This window comes from Sciurus carolinensis, chromosome 8 (assembly GCF_902686445.1).
Source record: "Sciurus carolinensis chromosome 8, mSciCar1.2, whole genome shotgun sequence".
NCBI classification, from domain to species: Eukaryota; Metazoa; Chordata; class Mammalia; order Rodentia; family Sciuridae; genus Sciurus; species Sciurus carolinensis.
The window spans coordinates 148167107-148184782 of record NC_062220.1 but is presented as its reverse complement, the minus strand read 5'-3'; the positions used below and the strand labels follow the sequence as shown (position 1 = coordinate 148184782).

General features: G+C 47.9%; 1 protein-coding gene across 2 annotated transcripts in view; it reads right to left on the bottom strand.

Moving 5' to 3' along the window:
* Atp6v0a2 (ATPase H+ transporting V0 subunit a2) overlaps window positions 1-17676 on the bottom strand; it is a 33127-nt gene extending 15451 nt beyond the window's left edge. Inside the window, exons 1-11 of one of the 2 annotated variants that reach the window (XM_047559958.1) lie at window positions 17335-17676; window positions 13355-13433; window positions 10995-11092; window positions 9235-9372; window positions 8255-8343; window positions 6555-6681; window positions 4656-4672; window positions 2577-2670; window positions 1652-1864; window positions 379-529; window positions 49-185 (exon numbers count right to left, since the gene is read on the bottom strand). In XM_047559958.1, coding sequence (XP_047415914.1) covers window positions 49-185; window positions 379-529; window positions 1652-1864; window positions 2577-2670; window positions 4656-4672; window positions 6555-6681; window positions 8255-8343; window positions 9235-9372; window positions 10995-11092; window positions 13355-13433; window positions 17335-17451 — 1260 coding nt within the window. In that variant the 5' untranslated portion in view covers window positions 17452-17676. Of the gene's footprint in view, window positions 1-48; window positions 186-378; window positions 530-1651; window positions 1865-2576; window positions 2671-4589; window positions 4673-6554; window positions 6682-8254; window positions 8344-9234; window positions 9373-10994; window positions 11093-13354; window positions 13434-17334 lie in introns of both variants that reach the window. The other variant, XM_047559957.1, reaches the window with a different exon arrangement.

The following is a 17676-nucleotide window of genomic DNA, read 5'->3' as shown; positions in this document are numbered from 1 at the left end:
GAGGTGACACAGATACCACCCAAGAAGGAGCTGGCGGCCTCATGTTACCTCCTGCGACTGGTTCAGTCCGGGACGATTCTCATTCACCACCAACAAGAGGGCAAATAAGAACATCACGAAGCCATGGCCCAGGTCGCCGAACATCACGGCAAACAGGAACGGGAACGTGATGATGGTGAAGAGAGCTGCGGAGGAGGAGGAGGAGAGAGGGTCCGTCAGGGCAGACGCCGCGCGAGGCAGCCCCGGGGCAGTGTGGCTGTCCCTCAGGCTGGAACAGACACTGAGCGAGACCCCAGAGAAGCAGCGAGGTGCCTCCGACAGCGTCCCATCCTTCTACCTTGGGAAAGCAGCAAGGATGGGCACGTTCCAATGTCCCACCTGGATTCACTTCTCTGTAGCTCCCGACACCGTAAGCGTCCACAATATTCTGAAATCCCTCAGTGAATCTGTTGGTCCGGATTAGGGTTGGGGGTGTTTCTTTTGTGGGGATCGTGTTCATAAATGAGGGGATGGTAGCACCGCTCTCTCTCTTTTGTGCAAAAAAAGAAAAAGAAAGACATCACTATCCAAGAAAAAACTACTGACGTTCAACACTTTGGCTCACACTCGGGGAAAACTCCCTGTGTGGGTTCGGTGAAGTAGCAATCCCCCCATTCAAGAGGCCCAAGGACAGCAGGACCAGGGGCTGGAAGACCCTCGAGACTGGGGTCTTCCAGGAGGAAGGGCAGGGGCAGAGCCGAGGCAGGCAAATGAGAGCTGGGAGAGGCACAGGGACACAGGAGGCAGCCCTGAGCCACCAGCGTGAGACTGGAATTGAGAGCTGTCTCTGAGGAAGCTGGAGACAACTATCACCTAAGAGAAATGGACAAAATAAACCAAAATGTCCACATTAACGTATTAGTGTGACAAACTCACATACAGTACTCTCCCTCAGTGTTTACAATTCTTCTGAAACACATTGATTTGTAATGAAAAAAGGAGCCAAGAGAAATGAGTAAGAAAAAGAACAGCGGGGCAAAGGATATGGACAGTTCACAAAAAGAGAAAGGTCAAGTCCCGTCAGCACAGAAGGCGCTGGCTCCACTGGTGGCAAGAGAAGCGCCCAGCGGGCACCACCACCCACGCCACCCAGCAGGTCCATCCCCATGAGAAATCGGCACACATGGCAATTCCAGAGGTCAACAGCTAGTCACTGCAAAGGTATTTATAACTTAGGAACTACCTAAGTAAGCCATGGTGCACACAAACAACAGAGGGTTTGTTATAAAAAAAAAAAAAAGCAGGGAAGTCTTATTGAGTGAAAATAACTATATAAAAAGAATAAATAAAGTTGCCATTCTTATTTTAAAAAAAAAAACTACTACATAGCACACAACTTTTGAAAAAAAAAAAAAAAAAAAGGAAAAGAAGCCTGTCTATTCATATCTGCTTATCTGTGATTAAGTAACTCAAAGACAGGGCAGGACTAAAACAAAGGCCATCTGTGTGGCTGCAGGTAGGAGGAAGCCACTTCCCTGGCTGTTGTTTTAGATTTCTCTACTTGTAAACCACATGAACTGACAGAAGAGCGACTCGCAATGCACAGACACGTGTCCTGGAATGACCAGCTCTCCAAGACTGCCTCGGAGGCAGAGTCCAGTCAGGGCCTTACCGAGCCCTCCTCCAGCGCCCGGCGCAGGTCACGCAGCTCCGCCTCAGGACACCAGACCTCGGCGATGAGGCACTTGTTGGTCACGTCAAAGCTGCACATGTTCAGCATGTGGTAAATGGCTTTCATCTTCTTCACCTGGATGACGCGGCTGTACACCGACTCCGCGGCTTTACACAGCACTTGCCGTAAATAATCCTCAGTTTTGTGAAGCACCTGGGTGAGAGCAGACGTGGGCTTTCAACAACACGGGCACTGTCCAGGTTCTGCACCTGGCCCCAACTGCCCGGGGAGTTCTCTTGATGGTGGGTCCATCCAGGCACCCGCCTCCTGTGGCAGCAGCACCAGGAGCAGGGCAAAAGCAGGAGCTCAGCGGGGGCTTGGCAGCCTGCCTCCTGGGAAAGGGCCCGAGGGCTCAGGAGAGGGAAGCTGCTGTCCTCGCCGTGGCAGTGGGACACTGGCTGGGCCCAGACAACCTCCGGGACTCCCGCCCAGCCCCTCGCCACTAGAAGCCACCAGCTCCCTTCCCTGCCTTCTGCCAAGAAATCCCCTTTTGCTTAAGCGAGTCTGAATGTGCTTCTTGCCACCTGCCTAGGGCCCTCACTGGCACCGGAAGAAACATGACTTTAAGCACTGCAGGTAAAATGACACCCAGCACCTTCCGTGAGTCCTGCCTGTCCTTTGTGATCAAGGATGCCCATTCAACATATCAAAGATGACCAAAGAACCCTTTCTGAAAGTCCCAACATTACTACCTACGTTCCTAACAGGCTGCTAAAATGGACCTTCCCTGAGGAAAGGGACGTTCCCATCTCCTAAGACACCTTGGTCTGCCTACAGCTTTTCATGTTAAGAGAAGCAAACAGACTGGTGACTTTCTGTAACCCTGAGACAAGGAGACCAGGAGGCAAGAGTGTCGGGTACTCACAGTGTAGAGATCCTGGATCCGAGTATTCAGCCCCTCCTGGATCTCTTTTCGCTCCTCAGCAGTGTTTGGATAGGGGTAGATGTGGCAGTGGTAACTAGGGGACAGAATGAAACACGGCCTCACATCAGCAGGACTACACGAGCTACTCCTAACACGAGAACTAGGATCAGTTCTCCACCAGACACACCTCCTTTCGAAATGGAAGGAAAGCAGCCCTCAGGGAAAACATGGGGCATAGCCTGTCACGTCAGGTCTCACACACAACAACTCCTGAACTAACAGACTTGGCAAGCTCTCTCCTGGATCCAAATTCCACTCCTTCCCTCAATGATTCGGGAAGCATGTTTCCAATTCCAACTTTCTGAAACTCACCAACGTCCTGGGGCTAGGAAACAAAACCAAGGATGTGCACAGGCACATGCACCAGACAAGGAGGAGACGCAAGCTCTGGTTCAGGAGCAGTGGCCAGGTGTAAATGCACCTCCCTGACTTTAGGAGCCATGTTCGCCCAGGGGCCCTTGACACCCAGGCCATACTAGGAAATGCTAGCTCTCCCTACTGCAGTAGTTCCCACAAAAACTAAATATATTTTTGTTTTTGTTTTGACTCTTTTGGTACCAAGGATTGAACCCAGGGGTGCTACACCACTAAGTCACATTCCCATTTTGGGACAGGGTCTTGCTAAGTTGCCCAGACTGGCCTCAAACTTGAGATCCTCCTGCCTCAGCCTCGAGTCACTGGAATTACAGGTGTGCATCAATCTGCCAACACATACTAATCCACACTTAGCATTAATATAATCCACACTTAGGATTAATATACTAATCCACACTTAGCATTAATATAATCTACACTTAGGATTAATATACTAATCCACACTTAGCATTCTGCCTTTGAAAAATGAAATCCCTACTCCAGCCTTCTCCCAAGCAGTGATACCTGGGAAATCAGGGTCTGCTGAGCTGCATGTAGTTTTTCTAATCAACATGACAATATATATCTATTAAAATAACAAAAAGACTGTCTGGGTGACACCCCGAAATTACCTGCTATATGATCAGTGAAAACCAAACTGGTAAATAGAAAATACCCAAGCCTTACCCCCTCCCTCAGGAAACAAGGACCCACATGCCCACTGGAAAGACACAAGGAGGTTCCTGTGGGGTTTTGTTTGGCTTTTGCTAAGTGTCCCCTTGGTGACAGGGACAAGTCACAGACTTCTTTCGTGCGACACTACTCCACGTGTCCTGGAGGCTGATGTGACCCTGATGCCTTCACCTGCACTGCTGCGCTGAGTCCTGGCAGCCTTAACAGAGAAGAACTGCTGTCACCTCTCGTGGATGAGGAAACAAGGCTTGGTCACTTGTCCACGTTAGCCCAGTGACAGGGGCCAGGCAAGCCCACACTTCCCCATCCGCCAACTGGCACCACGAGGCAGAGGAGAAGCTGTGCTCAATTGTGACGGGGAGGCCGACCTCTAGCTGAAGGCGAAAAATAAGAAACCCTGAAAGCTGGGGCAGTGGTGCACACTATAAGCCAGCAACCCAGGAGGCCGAGCACAAGGATCACAAGCTCAAGGCCAGCCTGGGAAACTTAGCGAGACCCTGTCTTAAAGTCAAATAAAAGGGTTGAGGATGTGGCTCAGAAGTAAAGTGACCCTGAGTTCAAGCCCCAACACCAAAAAAAAAAAAAAAAAAAAAAAAAAAAAAAAGGAAGAAAGAGAAAGAAAATTTGATTCCTTCCTCAACTAATCTGAAGCCTTGAGACCCAAGCAAGGAAAAATATCAACTCTGGGATTATAATTAACATGGTCTCTACTTTCAGTTATCTAAGTAATGCCCTGGCAAGAGAGAAGACAAACAAATGCTAAAGAACCTGGCCTCTCAGGAAGAGTCATGTGGCAAAACCAGCAGCCTCTGCATCCACAGTACCTCTGACTGCAGAGGGAGACTTACGGAAACCCGGCAGGTACTGAACCTCAAAAAACTCATGACATGAAGTGCTTCCTCTTACCAGTCACATATCTTCTTGACCTTGTGGCCAATCTGCTCTCCCCAAAAGGATATCAAGAACACGTACCATTTTATGACTTCTCCCTACAAAGAGCAATAGAACCGTCAGCTCTGTGCGTTCAGCCTGTAAATCACGGCCACCCACGCGGTCAGTTCACTCACTCAGCAATCGTGCCTCACTGTTTGCAGACTCCCAACTGCCAATTCACCCACTCACTGCAACGCACCAAAGTCACACCCGCAGCGCCTGCAGTTAAAAACACTGCAGGACGTGACGCCTCCATGACCGAGGAGCTCCGGCAGGCGACACCTGCCTTTTCATCTCGGCTCAAACCCTAACCAGTGTCCTCGGGTCTATGCTCTGCCACATTTTCCCCACTGCTGTGCTTTTTGTTGATCTTGCTGTTTAAAAGGCTCACAGAGGGGCTGGGGAGATAGCTCAGTCGGTAGAGTGCTTGCCTTGTAAGCACAAAGCCCTGGGTTCGATCCCCAGCACCCAAAAAAAATAAATAAATAAAAATAAAATAAAAGGCTCACAGAGCTCCCAGGCACAAGAAGGCTATGAGGGGCCTTGCTGAGAAACCCGGGAGAGAAGCCACAGGGCCCTAGGCTGAATGTGATTGAATCAGCAATACATATCAAATAAGAGCCTAAAGAGGGACAAATAAAATCAGTCACAACCTGATCAGCTGTGGAAGTGTTGGGCTCAGAGGCTTGCAGAAACTCAACTCTGTATTTTCCTAGGAGTAATAACTCTGTATTTGGTAGTTCAGTGTTTTACTGACTTTAAAGAACATAATTAGTGCAACTAATGAGAATAAACTGTATTTACAGATTTTCAATAAAACAGAATTCTGTAATTGTCTTAGGAGGGCTGGAGACACTCAGAGCAAGAATGCTTCTCGAGTGCACAGAGTTCAATTCCCAGCACAGAAGAAGCTGATCGGATAGGCGTTGTACCCATTAGCCTAGCCCACTACAGGTGCTAAGGACACAACAGTGAGTAAGACTCAGAAACCCAACCAGGAGAGCAGGGGCTGAGGCTCAGGCCAAGAGCGAGGGGCACAATGAGGGAAAGCTGCGTGTGCCAGGTGTCGGTGAGTACCGGAGGAACTGAAGCAGACAGGGAGAGAGTGCGGTGCGCCATCTTAAACACGGTGGGGGGCTGGGGAGATAGCTCAGTTGGTAGAGTGCTTGCCTTGTAAGCACGAGGCCCTGGGTTCCATCCCCAGCACCACAAAAAAAAAAAAAAAAAAAAAAAACCAGGGTGGGTGAGCAAAGCCCCCAGGCCAGAGGGTACAGAAACGAGAAGATGAAGGAGTGCGCGGCACGGATTTGCGGGGAAGAACTTTCCAAGAGAAGGGCAGAGCACAGGCAGGTGCACGTTCAGAAGGGGGTTGGACAGGTGAGCGCAGGAGAGCAGTCAGCGAGGTCAGCACACACAATGCTGCAAGAAGCCACTGCAGGGTCCCAAGCAGAGGAGTGCAGTGCTCTGCAGAGACCATCCTGGAAGCTGGAGGAGGGCAGGCAGGAGGCTGCCCCAACACAGAGACAAGGACGGTGTGGGGTGGCAATGACCTGACTGGGAGGGTGGTGGGGCAGGGCAAGAAGTGGCCAGACTCGCTCTGTACCTGAAGCGGGGCCACCAGATCTGTGGAGGGTTCTGAGTGTGAGGGACGGAAAGAGAAGAGACAGAATGACCCAAGGTTTCTGGCCACTGGGGCTGAGAGCGCGGAGCTGTCCTCTACTGAAAGGGGGTCTGAGGTGGCAGGCGTCAGGAGAAAGAGCAGGATTCGTCTGAGGCACAAGGAAGCACAGGGCAGACAGACCTAAGCCTGGCCTCTGCACAGGGGTGGCACTGACACCCTGAAACGCGGCCCTCCGTGAAGTGTCGCTGCACTTTGCCCTGCACCTTGGGCCTGCTGTGGGTCTGTCACTGCCAGAAGGCAGCGTGACATATACTCACTGTTTCGGGGTCCTCCAGGGACTCGTCCAGCTCTGCATAGGTCACGATGGTGTACCCTTTGCAGACCCTCCACAGCATTTTTTCAAACGCGTCCACTTTTCCTTGGTGAATCAGGCCAGACACAAACCTGGGACAGTGAAGACAACCTGTGGTCAACCGGAAGCAAGGAGGATTCAAACTGCGAGCCCAGGAGGACGAAGGCCTCCACCTCTGGCGAGATGGCAGCACCTCCTGAAAGCCCTCCAGCTGCGAGACATCTCGACTGCCGCCAGATACCTCTGACCCAGCCTTTTAAAGGATGCCCGGCCTGTGAGACAGGGAGACTCTTGGACCCCAAGACTAAATGGGATGTTCTAACAGTCAAGATGCACTATACCCACCCAGGATCTATGGCCTTGGGTTTAATGTCAGCATGAGAGACAGGGATGGGCACCGGGTTCAGATGAGGCAAGGAGATGGCCTGATCCCCACTAGAGCTGGGACTTCTCCTTGCCCAAAGGCTACACCTCGTGAATGTGGACCAGAAAATAATCCAAGTTGCAAAGAAGCCTACAAGTAAAATCACTTTTTCAGCTTTGGTTCTGAACGGAGAGAGGTCTTCCCTAAGAATTTGCACACACAGGTTAGAATTCAGTCGGATTTGTGGCTTAAGTTCATACTACTTGCAAATTCAAAAAATCAAATCAAACCAACCAGTCTAGCAGTGGTACACACTGGTGATCCCAGTGACTCAGGAGGCAAGGCAGGGACATTCCAACTGTGAAGCCAGCCTTAGCAACTCAGCAAGACCCTCAGCAACTTAGTGAGACCCTTTCTCAAACAAAACTAAAAGAACTGGGGAGGTAGCTCAGTAGTAAAGTGACCCTGGGTTCAAACCCAGTACCAAAAAATTAATAGTCAATTTTAAAAATCCCATGCTAAAAAAACCAATGCAAATGATTCCATGTTGATAGAGCACGCCAAGGTGCCTAACAAATATAAAACAATTCTCTCTGGAGGATTACATCCTCAGACTGAACCCCACTGAACGCCTTCAGCTAAGGAACTGAGGAACCTAAGTTCATTTAAAAAAAAAAAATCACACAAGGAAAAAAGGTACTGTTAGTTTAAGTAAGCAGAAAGAATAAACAGCAGAAAGAGACCCTGAAAGCAGGATTAATGAAATACTAACCAGCTCAGTCTAGCCCCGACAAGTCCACAAACAGGACTGGATGCTTCAGTGACCAATGATTTCCTTACAGGAGTAATACCGAGTGACATACTGTTGTTCCTCTCTAACTCATTATAGCAAAGGAAGACATTTCCATCAAATGATGCTTAAAAGTCAACACAGCTGAGCAATTTAGCTCAACAAGTACAGGGGTACAGTGTTTTCTTAAACAAATATTCACTTTCATTCAGTCACAGGGTTTAAAATGGTCCTATTCATCATTCTGTAAAGTTCATCTTCCTTTCATAAGAGGACTTGAGCCGGGCACGAGGGCGCACGCCTATAATCCCAGCAGCTTGGGAGGCTGAGGCAGGAGGATCACAAATTCAAAGCCAGCCTCAGCAAAAGTGAGGTGCTAAGCAACTCGGCGAGAACCTGTCTCTAAATAAAATCCAAAATAGGGCTGGGGGTGTGGCTCCATGGTCAAGTGCCCCTGAGTTCAAAACCCAACACCAAAGGGCTTGACACCCCGTTACCATCAATCACCTACCCCAGCTTTGCCCCCAGCCTCTGCATACTGCTGTAGTCCAGTAAAGAGTCATTCTCCAGGGACGGGAATTCTTCATAGGTGGGCTCAAACTGGAAAGACACAAAGCCAAGTGCACCTCAGAAGGAGGACCCTTTCTCACATCAGGCTTCCAGGTAAGTTCCCATGACACATCCCAAGACAACTCAGCTCTGACAAATAAAAAGGCCATTTCCCACCCTTTATTTGTAAGCCACTTGAAGACATTTACATTAAACTAAGTCACACCTTAATTCGAAATAAAGTAACTTTATCAGAGGTCATTACTAGATCAAGTGAACTAAGCTCAGAAGTCGCAGACTCTTCCTTCTACGTCAGCTCGGCACAACACAAGCTGAGCTCGTGATCCCAAACTCTGACATCTGAATGCTCTGAGCAGGCGGGATGCTCAACTGGTAGCCTATGGAAACACCCCAAAACCCAAAACTCTCAGATCTTAAACTTCCTTGTTCCCAAGCATGCTGGAGGAGACATTCTCAACCTGTTACAACCAGACTCTTCTTATAAATTACAGACTGTTTTTTGCTTCCTTTACTCTTAATAATTCAGAAAAACTAAATGGTAGAGTTCAACTCTGTTCCACTTTTCCTCGAGATTATAAAAACATTTTTTTAAAACTGAAAACTAAAGCATTGACAAACAGGAACTGTTACTGCTAAGACCAACCAACACAGGAAAAGGCCTGCAAATCTTTGTTCAAGGTCATATAATCCAACTGAAAAGTAAGGCCAAGGAGGCTGGGGCTGCAGCTCAATGGCCGCATTGGCCTAGCATGTGCCAAGTACTGGGTCTCGTCCCCAGCACTGCAAAAAGGCAAGCCAGCGAGCTAGGACTACAGTTCGTCTCTTCATAAAAAGGGACACAGCCGGATGAAGTGGGCGAAACCCACAACCTATAGAGAGCAGTCTTCCCGGAGGAAGTGCACTTCACCCGCCTCTCCCCACCTCGACGTTTCGTTTAACGAAGGTCCTCGTCACCCGCAGCATGTGTGTGTACTCGATCAGTTCAAGCAGGTTCTTCCTCAGTTTCTCCTTGTTCTTGGTGACTTCTCTCAGTTCGACCTCGAGCTTCTGCAGCTGCTCCTACAAGAACACAGCTGTCACTCAGGTGTGTGTCGTGAGCTCTGAGAGCCACCCCTTAGGCGTGCGGTCCAGCTCCCAGCGCATTCCAACCCTCTAGAGCACACCAAAGCCAGGGGACCAAAAACCACAGTTTACCTATGTGTGAGGGGACAGGGGAACAAAGACTCTACCAGTGCCTTGTCTGCTGCCTCCTACTAGCTGAAGTAGTTTCCATTAAGTTCATGTCACGCCTGACATAAAACATGGAGGCTGTGACGACTCAGAAGTGAGGCTGGCCCTCCTCTCTCTCAGGCCCGCCACTTTGGCTTTCCTTCACCAGCTTGTCCACTACCAAACAGCAGGTCTGCATTTCCTTTTATATGCAACACAGAACAATTCAGATCATCCTTTCTTTTTTTTTCTTTTTTTTCTTTCTGTGGTGCTGGGGATCGAACCCAGGGCCTTGCGCTTGCAAGGCAAGCACTCTACCAACTGAGCTATCTCCCCATCCCTAGATCATCCTTTCTAAACACACATTCTCCTAGTCTCCAGCTTGAGTTTCTATGCATCGGTACTTAACACAACTGAGTGGACACAGGAATCCTGGAGACGACTCTTTAATAACTAGTTACACACAAAGCATCCTCATCCATATATATTCACTGAAACAATCTATAAAAACACGAGTCAATGAAAACTTGTATTCAAACAAATTAAACACACTATACTTCAGGGGTTTTTTTGTTTTAGTTTTATTAGATGGACACAATACCTTTATTTATTTTTATGTGGTGCTGAGGATGGAACCCCGTGCCCACACATGAGAGGCAAGCGCAGAGCTACAACCTCAGCCCCAACACACTACACTTATTACTTGTGCTCTGCCTTATAAAAACCTTAGTGACTGATATGCTTGTAATCATATCATCACCAACCTACCCAACAGGCCAAACCAGATGACTGCTCTCTGCTTACCAGACTGCGTACTTCTCTGAAGTCCATTCGTGCCAAATGACAAACGACAAATGACAAGCTCCCCACACTATGGTCTCAGCTGCACCACACTCACTGTTCTAAGACAGCAATGACAAGCCAGCCTGTTTCTCAGTGATGAGCTATACAACGGCAGGCTGAAACCTCAGGGGGTAATTCACGGGACACGCCATTAAACAGCAGCAAGTGTTTCCAACAGGGGACGGTTTAATCTCCCAGGCCCAAGTAGCAGACCTCAGGAGAGGGCATTTTCTCTGCTGCCCACTTGCAACAACCTACAGCCTCTGAAGACCAGGGCAGAGAGCATCAGGGTGAGGCTGGGAAGAACAGGAAGGCACAGGACCAGAGTCTCAGTTTCTGGTAAGAGGAGAGGCATCCTAAGCATGGATAATCCCCCGTGAACTTTCTGAAACATCATGTGATAAATTTGATGACCTAATTCTCATTAGCCTCTGTTCACCAGCACTGAAAACTCATAAAAGGAAATTGAATTTCAGTTAAAATTTATCACGGATAATATACTACTGAGGGTTAAAATTATCCTTTGATTTTCATCTTACAGTTTTGAGAAAAAAGGCAAAAAACATCAGACAATACAAGTGACAGGGCAGAGTTCCACAATTTACACAGCTTCTTCAGGAGCACGTTACCTGCATTTCTAGAACCTGTTTTGGAGGGGGCGCAGGAGGACTGGCCTCTCCCTCAGGCAGGGGAATATTAGCTCTAGTAATTTCCTGCACCAGATACACTGTGAAAATAAAAGTCAAACCAATTAGACACAAACACTTACCATAATCCACTTCAGTAAGAACACTGTAAATCCCAACCTTCTAAATGTACAAAAATCATGCCTGCTCCAAATGATTCATGAGTCATTCTTACAACTTTGTCTAAAGATCTACAAAATAATGCTGCCTAGAGATACCAGCAAAATAAACAATAATCTGGACAAACATTTGCTGAAATTCCCCCAATTATTTTCATTTCCCATACCAACTGCAGGAGTCTTTGAGGCCTTGTACCTGTAGAATGAGGCAGAAGGATAGGGACATGCTTAAAGTGCAGAAATAAACCAAGTGACAGGCCTGTGACAACCCCACAGAGCCAGCAGTGGCTTCTCTGCAGAGGTGCTCAGGAGGAGACGGATGTCCACGGAGACGGTCATGGCTTGTAGAGCAGAAGCACCGGGAGACCGGGCAGAGCCAGGCTCTCCCGCGCCCCCAGCAGGCCCTGCTGCTGAGTTAGGGCCATCTGTCCACCTCACTGATGAAGGTGAGGGCTAGATCTGCGGAACTAGTACACCAGCCAGACTTCACTGACTTTCTTTAGTTCCTATTTTCAATTTCATGAAGAGTCCTTCTCCTTAGGATAAAAGTCACAATACCCAGTAAAGTCATTACTAGACATGGTGTTTCGCAAAGGAAGGAAATGGAGAGAGGAGAAAGGAGGAATAAAAGCAAATATATCTTACCAGAAAGTACTGAGTTCAAGGGGTTTCTAGAGATGGATGCAAACTGTTCAAACCAACTTATTACTCAACTAACTTGAGCATTCCTTTTTTATTGCTTCAAGTCTATGTATTTTTTAAAGCATTTAGCTACAGGAAGTCCTGGACATATCTAACACATCATGACCTTTGCTCTGCCTTTAAAAACCTTATTTCCAAAATACAACCTATCCAGTGACTCATCATGATATCACTTTAATGTACACAATCCACACGGGTCACCAGGACCTCAGGCAAGATGCAAAGGAATAGATTTCAGGTAACTGAAAGTTATTCTTAGCGCTAAAATACCCAGTTGAAAACATAAACCCACAATGATGATCAGATATTAGAAATCATTCCAAAAATCATATTCTCCCCCCAGCCCTATGTTTTCTGTTCATCCTTCTAAAATCAAGTTTTGTACTTTAGTCAACTATCTGTCACTTTTCCCAGCTAAGTCAGAATGTGAAAGCTTGACTTGATAATGACTATTCAGGCTAAGATTTTTTTTTTTGGTACCAGGGACTGAACTCAGGGGCACTTAACCACTGAGCCACTCCCCAGCCCTTTTTTGTATTTTATTTAGAGACAGGGTCTCGTTGAGTTGCTTAGGGTCTCGCTAAGTTGCTGAACCTGGCTTTGAACTTGTGATACTCCTGCCTCAGCCTCCCAAACCGCTGGGATTACAGGTGTACACCACCATATCTGGCTCTCTGGTTAAAATCTTAAAGATGAAAACAGCATCCTTGGGCTACTAAGTCGTGAGAGTTTAAAAGCACTATCTAGCCAGGTGTGGTGGGACATGACTATAATCCCAGCAATTCAGGAGGATCACAAGTTTGAGACCAGCCTCAGCAACTTAGTGAGGCCCTAAGTAACTTAACAAGACCCTGTCTCAAAATTTAAAAAAATTTTTGAAAGGGAGGTTGGGGCTGGGGATGTGGTTCAGTGTTTAAGTGCCCCTGGGTTCAATCACTGGTACCAAAAAAAAAGGGGGGCAGGGAAGCCCTAAACTAACTTCTTCCCAAAAGGAGCCCAGAGAAAACAAAAGTGATTGTCAATCAAGTTACCTGCCACTTGCCTCCGTTTCTCAACATGTTTTTAAATTAATATATTAACACACATGCAATGTTGTTAAGTTATAAAAAAACTACAAGGTGCTGGTTAAATAAATCATGGTACATTAATACAGAGATAGATCATGTAGTCATCAAAAATGATGGGTCGCTCAATGTTTATGAACATCAAAAGATGTTACAGTAAGTGCTATGAAGTAGAAGACAAGGCTGAAAACAAAATAACCTACCATTAGGTACATAAGTCCTTACTTTTATAGATGCATAAAAAAAAGAATGGAAAAACAAAATACCTACATAACAGTGATTACCTCTGACTTATAAAATATGAACAATTTTATTTTTCCTTTCTCCTTGTCTATATTTTCTTATTTTTCTAAAATGAACAAGGTTTGCTTACATGAAAATAATTATGTACATTATTAAAATTGGAAAATCAACATACCCAATATTCGTTCTAGTTCTTCGCACCTCTTCACCTCACCAACAAATTTTCTTTGAAAAGAACTTACATTCTGGTTGAGCTGAGGAAAAGATGAGAATTTTGCTTTGAATTTCTAAAATTTAAAACCAGATTTTTTTTTTTTCTTTTATTTATTTACCATTACTTGGGAGGAGGGTGCTAGGGATCAAACCCAGGGCCTCAAGCAGGCTAAGCATGCACTCTTACCACAGAGCTACACCCCAACCCCCAAATTTTTTATATTATTGGCAAGATTTGGGGGGAAATACACCCACGGATATTACTAAACAAGAATAAAAGCTGCCATGACTTTTTTGGACAGTGATTTGGCAACTGCTGATCAAAAAGAACCTGAAAAATATCCCTTGGCCTAGAACTATCCTGTGAGAAATTTAACTTCAGGGAGAAAAAAAAAATTGACAAGGACACAATTTTTTAAAAACATCAACCTTCAGGTTAGAAAAACATGCTAACTTAAAAATCCAACAAGAGGAAATTATTCAAAGAAACAGATTAGCTCTACCCCAAGGAAAATGACTCAGCAATATAAAGGAACAATCCTCTGACACTTGACAACAGGGAAGACTTGAGAAACAGGACAGGACGTGAAGGAGCCAGGCAGACAGGACTCGGGCTGTAGGATCCCCCATGTGAAGAGCCCGGAATGGGCAGGGTGAGTGGGTGCCTGGGCTGGCGCAGGAAGGAAGGGTCTCATGGGGCAGAGGAGTGTTCTACAGCTGGACTGGCCACGGCTGCATGAGTTGTTTTCTAAAAATCCAATGTGTGGTATCCTTGAACCAGGTGCATTTTGTGATAGGCCTCAATAAAGCTGCCCACAAATCATAGTTCGGTCACACAACTGATAACTATGCACTTACTAAAACTGTTCTTTTAAATGACCAGGTATTTGATATTAGGAAATTATTATTAAAGTATTCAGCTACAATAATGGTATCATGGCTGGGATTTTTAAGTCCTTATAGAGATACTTTCTGAAGTTGTGAACCCTTGAATGTGCTTATAGTGACCTGATCCAGCAGGACTGAGTGCAGGGCTAAAGCCAAGTAGCTACTCGTTTCCTCCCCAGTGTGGACGCATGGGTTCCCAATGCCCTCGATTCTACTGAGCTTCTTATAACACAAAACTTAAAACAATTAACAAATTGTAAAAACCATTTAATAAAATTAGGAAATTAGTCTGATTTGTGTAAGTGAAAAGCAGATTAAAGATATTTTCCCAGTGGGCTGGGGATACAGCTCAGTTGGTAGACAGCATGACCTACATGCACAAGGCCCTGGGTTCAGTCCCCAGCACCACCAAAAAAAAAAAAAAAAAAGATATTTCCCCAGGCTAGGTGTGGTGGTGCACACCTGTTATCCCAGCATCTTAGGAGGCTGAGGTAGGAGGATCACAAGTTCAAAGTCAGCCTCAGCAACCTAGCAAGGCCCTTAGCAACTCAGTGAGACCCTGTCTCCAAATAAAACATAGAAAGGGTTGGGGCTGTGGCTCAGTGGTTAAGCACCCCTGCGTTCAATCCCCAGTACCAAAAAAAAAAAGAATCGCCCAGAAGAAAGTTAAAAATTCTATTGTTTATTAATTCTCGCTCACTTCCAGAGGTCATACTAACCTAAAGTAACCACTTCCGAGTTCCTCATGAATCAGATATTACCCTGTTTCTATAGGACTGAGAGCTTTGGTAGGAAGCCATGTGCCAGAGGCTGGCTCAAAGGACACTACTTCTCAGGGTCATTTTTCTTTCAACTCTAATTGAACATTACAGATCTACGAAGAGCAGAAAGTGTGTGACAAGGCACACTTCTGTGGCAATGGTACAAACACAACTGGAATTTGACACACCACCAGCAGCCACTTGCAAATACTGCTATTCTGCTGTGGGTCGTGTTACAAAGTTCGGATTTTTTTTTTTTTTTTTTTTTCTTTTTAGGGTGGCAGTTCAAAGCTAATAGCATAAAGTACATTTGTCTTTCTTTTTTTTTTGGTACTGGGGGCTGAACCCAGGGGTGCTTTACCACAGAACTACATGCCCAGTTCTTTTTTATTTTGAGACAGGATCATGCTAAGTTGTTGAGGCTAGCTTCAAACTTGGAATTGTCCTGCCTCAGCCTCCCTAGTCGCTGGGCTGGGCATAAAGTACATCTTAACACGGATTCCTCCTATGACCAGCATTTCACCTAGAAGAACAGGCAGAGGAGCCCTGTGCCGTGTACTGGAACTCCCAATGTAGACTTGCAGCTCCAGCAGATAAGGGACGGGAGAGGAAAACTGTGCTTAGCAAGGACCCTTACAACAGGGAGCCGCCCCCACCTCCCGGATCCCTACCCTAGCTGCACAACCTTTTTCTTCCAGGTCTGCTCACTGGCTGTTGCTATTGAAATCCTTGACCTGCTCGCTTCCCGTCATGAGGGCTACTAGAAAAGTCTAAGCAAGCCAGAAAGGACTGACTTCAGACTCCACCCAGTGAATGCAGAGTTGGTCAGAAACACCCCAAAGAAGTGAGAAGAGCTGTGGCGGGTTGTCGGCACCCACAAAGGCACACTGAAAACCTAGCACTACCCAGGAAGGCCTTAGTTTTATTTTCCTTCTGGAAAAAAAAAGAACTGACTTTCTTTTTCTTTCACTGATCTGAGTATATAGTCCATGACCTCATGTAACGGCACTTAATGAAACCTGAATCTCTGGCAATTAGAGCATTTGTTCAAACCTCTAAGACTGAATTATGGTGCCTTGGTTTGAGTCCTAAGAGGGTGGAACAAATCTACCTGTTGCAAAGAAAGCAGTCTGTTACCCTTGCTACTGTGACTGCAGTCTGGTCCTTGGGGGTACTCCCCACAGCACTGCACCTGACAGCTGAGCAGGGAGCTCCAGGAACCAGGAAGAGCACTGCACTTTGCCTACAGCCTCACCTGTCACTCAGGAGCTTCTCCCTGGTGTTGTAACCACATTAGGTGTCCAACCCAGGGATCCCTAATATCAGATACTGGGTAGGGGCATTCCCTTGTGAAACTAAGGGAAAAAACAGGAGATGAAAGTGATAGTTCAAAAGATGGTGTTGGCCAGAGTGAATTTCAGTTCCACCAAAATGAGGTCCTGCTAACAGTCTCACGTCCACACTGTTCTTTTCCTCCATAGAGACGTGCTCATAAGAAGAGTGTGTTTATTCTGTCCCCTCCCCAGACTGTGAGGCCCAAGGACACGGGACTTTGGTTGCCTTGCTCACGTTTGGTCAGCACCAAAAACAGTGCTTGAACATAGCAGGCGCCCAATAAAAGCTTGTTCATTCATTCAACAAATGCCTGTTACTGCCAACAAATGCCAAGGGCTGTGCTAAGGCTTGGGGAATGAGGAGAGAACAAGTCGGGCAAGGTCCTCACCCTCAGAGGCTGGCAGTCCGTGGTGGAGACAAACAATAAACAAATAAGTGGACGCACAAACAAGCGTTTCTTATTACTGGTCGGGGAGAAAGCCTCCACTCCAGATGCTGCTTGGTCCTGGTCCTCGGCACACCAGGGTGTGCACCACCACATCAGGCAACACAGTAGACAAAACCTCTTCCAGGAGCAGGTGCCCTGGAGCGTCTGTGCTCTTCCTGTGCCCTCCACCCGGCACCCCCTTCCCCAGCTCCGTCCGTTCGGGTTTAACCCAAAGGCGACCCCCTCCGAGAGGCCTTCCTTGCCCACCTCTTCCAAAACACCTGGCACCGAGTCTCGGGGCACCGTCCCGCCTTACTCTACAGCGGAACACCTTCCGGCTTGGGTGTCCCCGCCTCCACGTTCCCAAAGGGCTCCCCGAGCCTCGGCCAGGCTGCTCCGCTCCGCCGGGGCATCCGGCGGCGGGACCCAGGCGCGGAGGGCTGCGGGCGACCCCAACTGGCCGCGCAGAGCCGCCGCGCGGAGATCCGGCGGCGGGTGGGCCAGGGCGGAAGCCCGGCGGGCGACACTCACGTCTCGGAACTGGACCAGGCCCTTCTCGCCCAGCGCGCTGAGGCACTCGTAGGCCGTGCCGGACTGCAGAAAGAGCTGCGCCAGGCACATGGGCTCGCTCCGGAACAGGGACCCCATGGCGGGCGGCCCGCGCCCGGGGGGGCCCGGAGGGGCCCGGCGGAGGCGGCGGCTCCGGCCCCGCGGGCGCGCACGGTCAGCCGGGGCGGCCCGGGCCTCCGGCTCCTCCTGCGGCCTGGCCGTGGCCCGGCACCATGGGCTCAGCTGCAGCGGGCGCCCGCGTCCTGCCACCGCGGCCGCCGCTCCAGCCGCCGCCGGCGCGCAGCGAGGCCCCGCCCCCGCGCC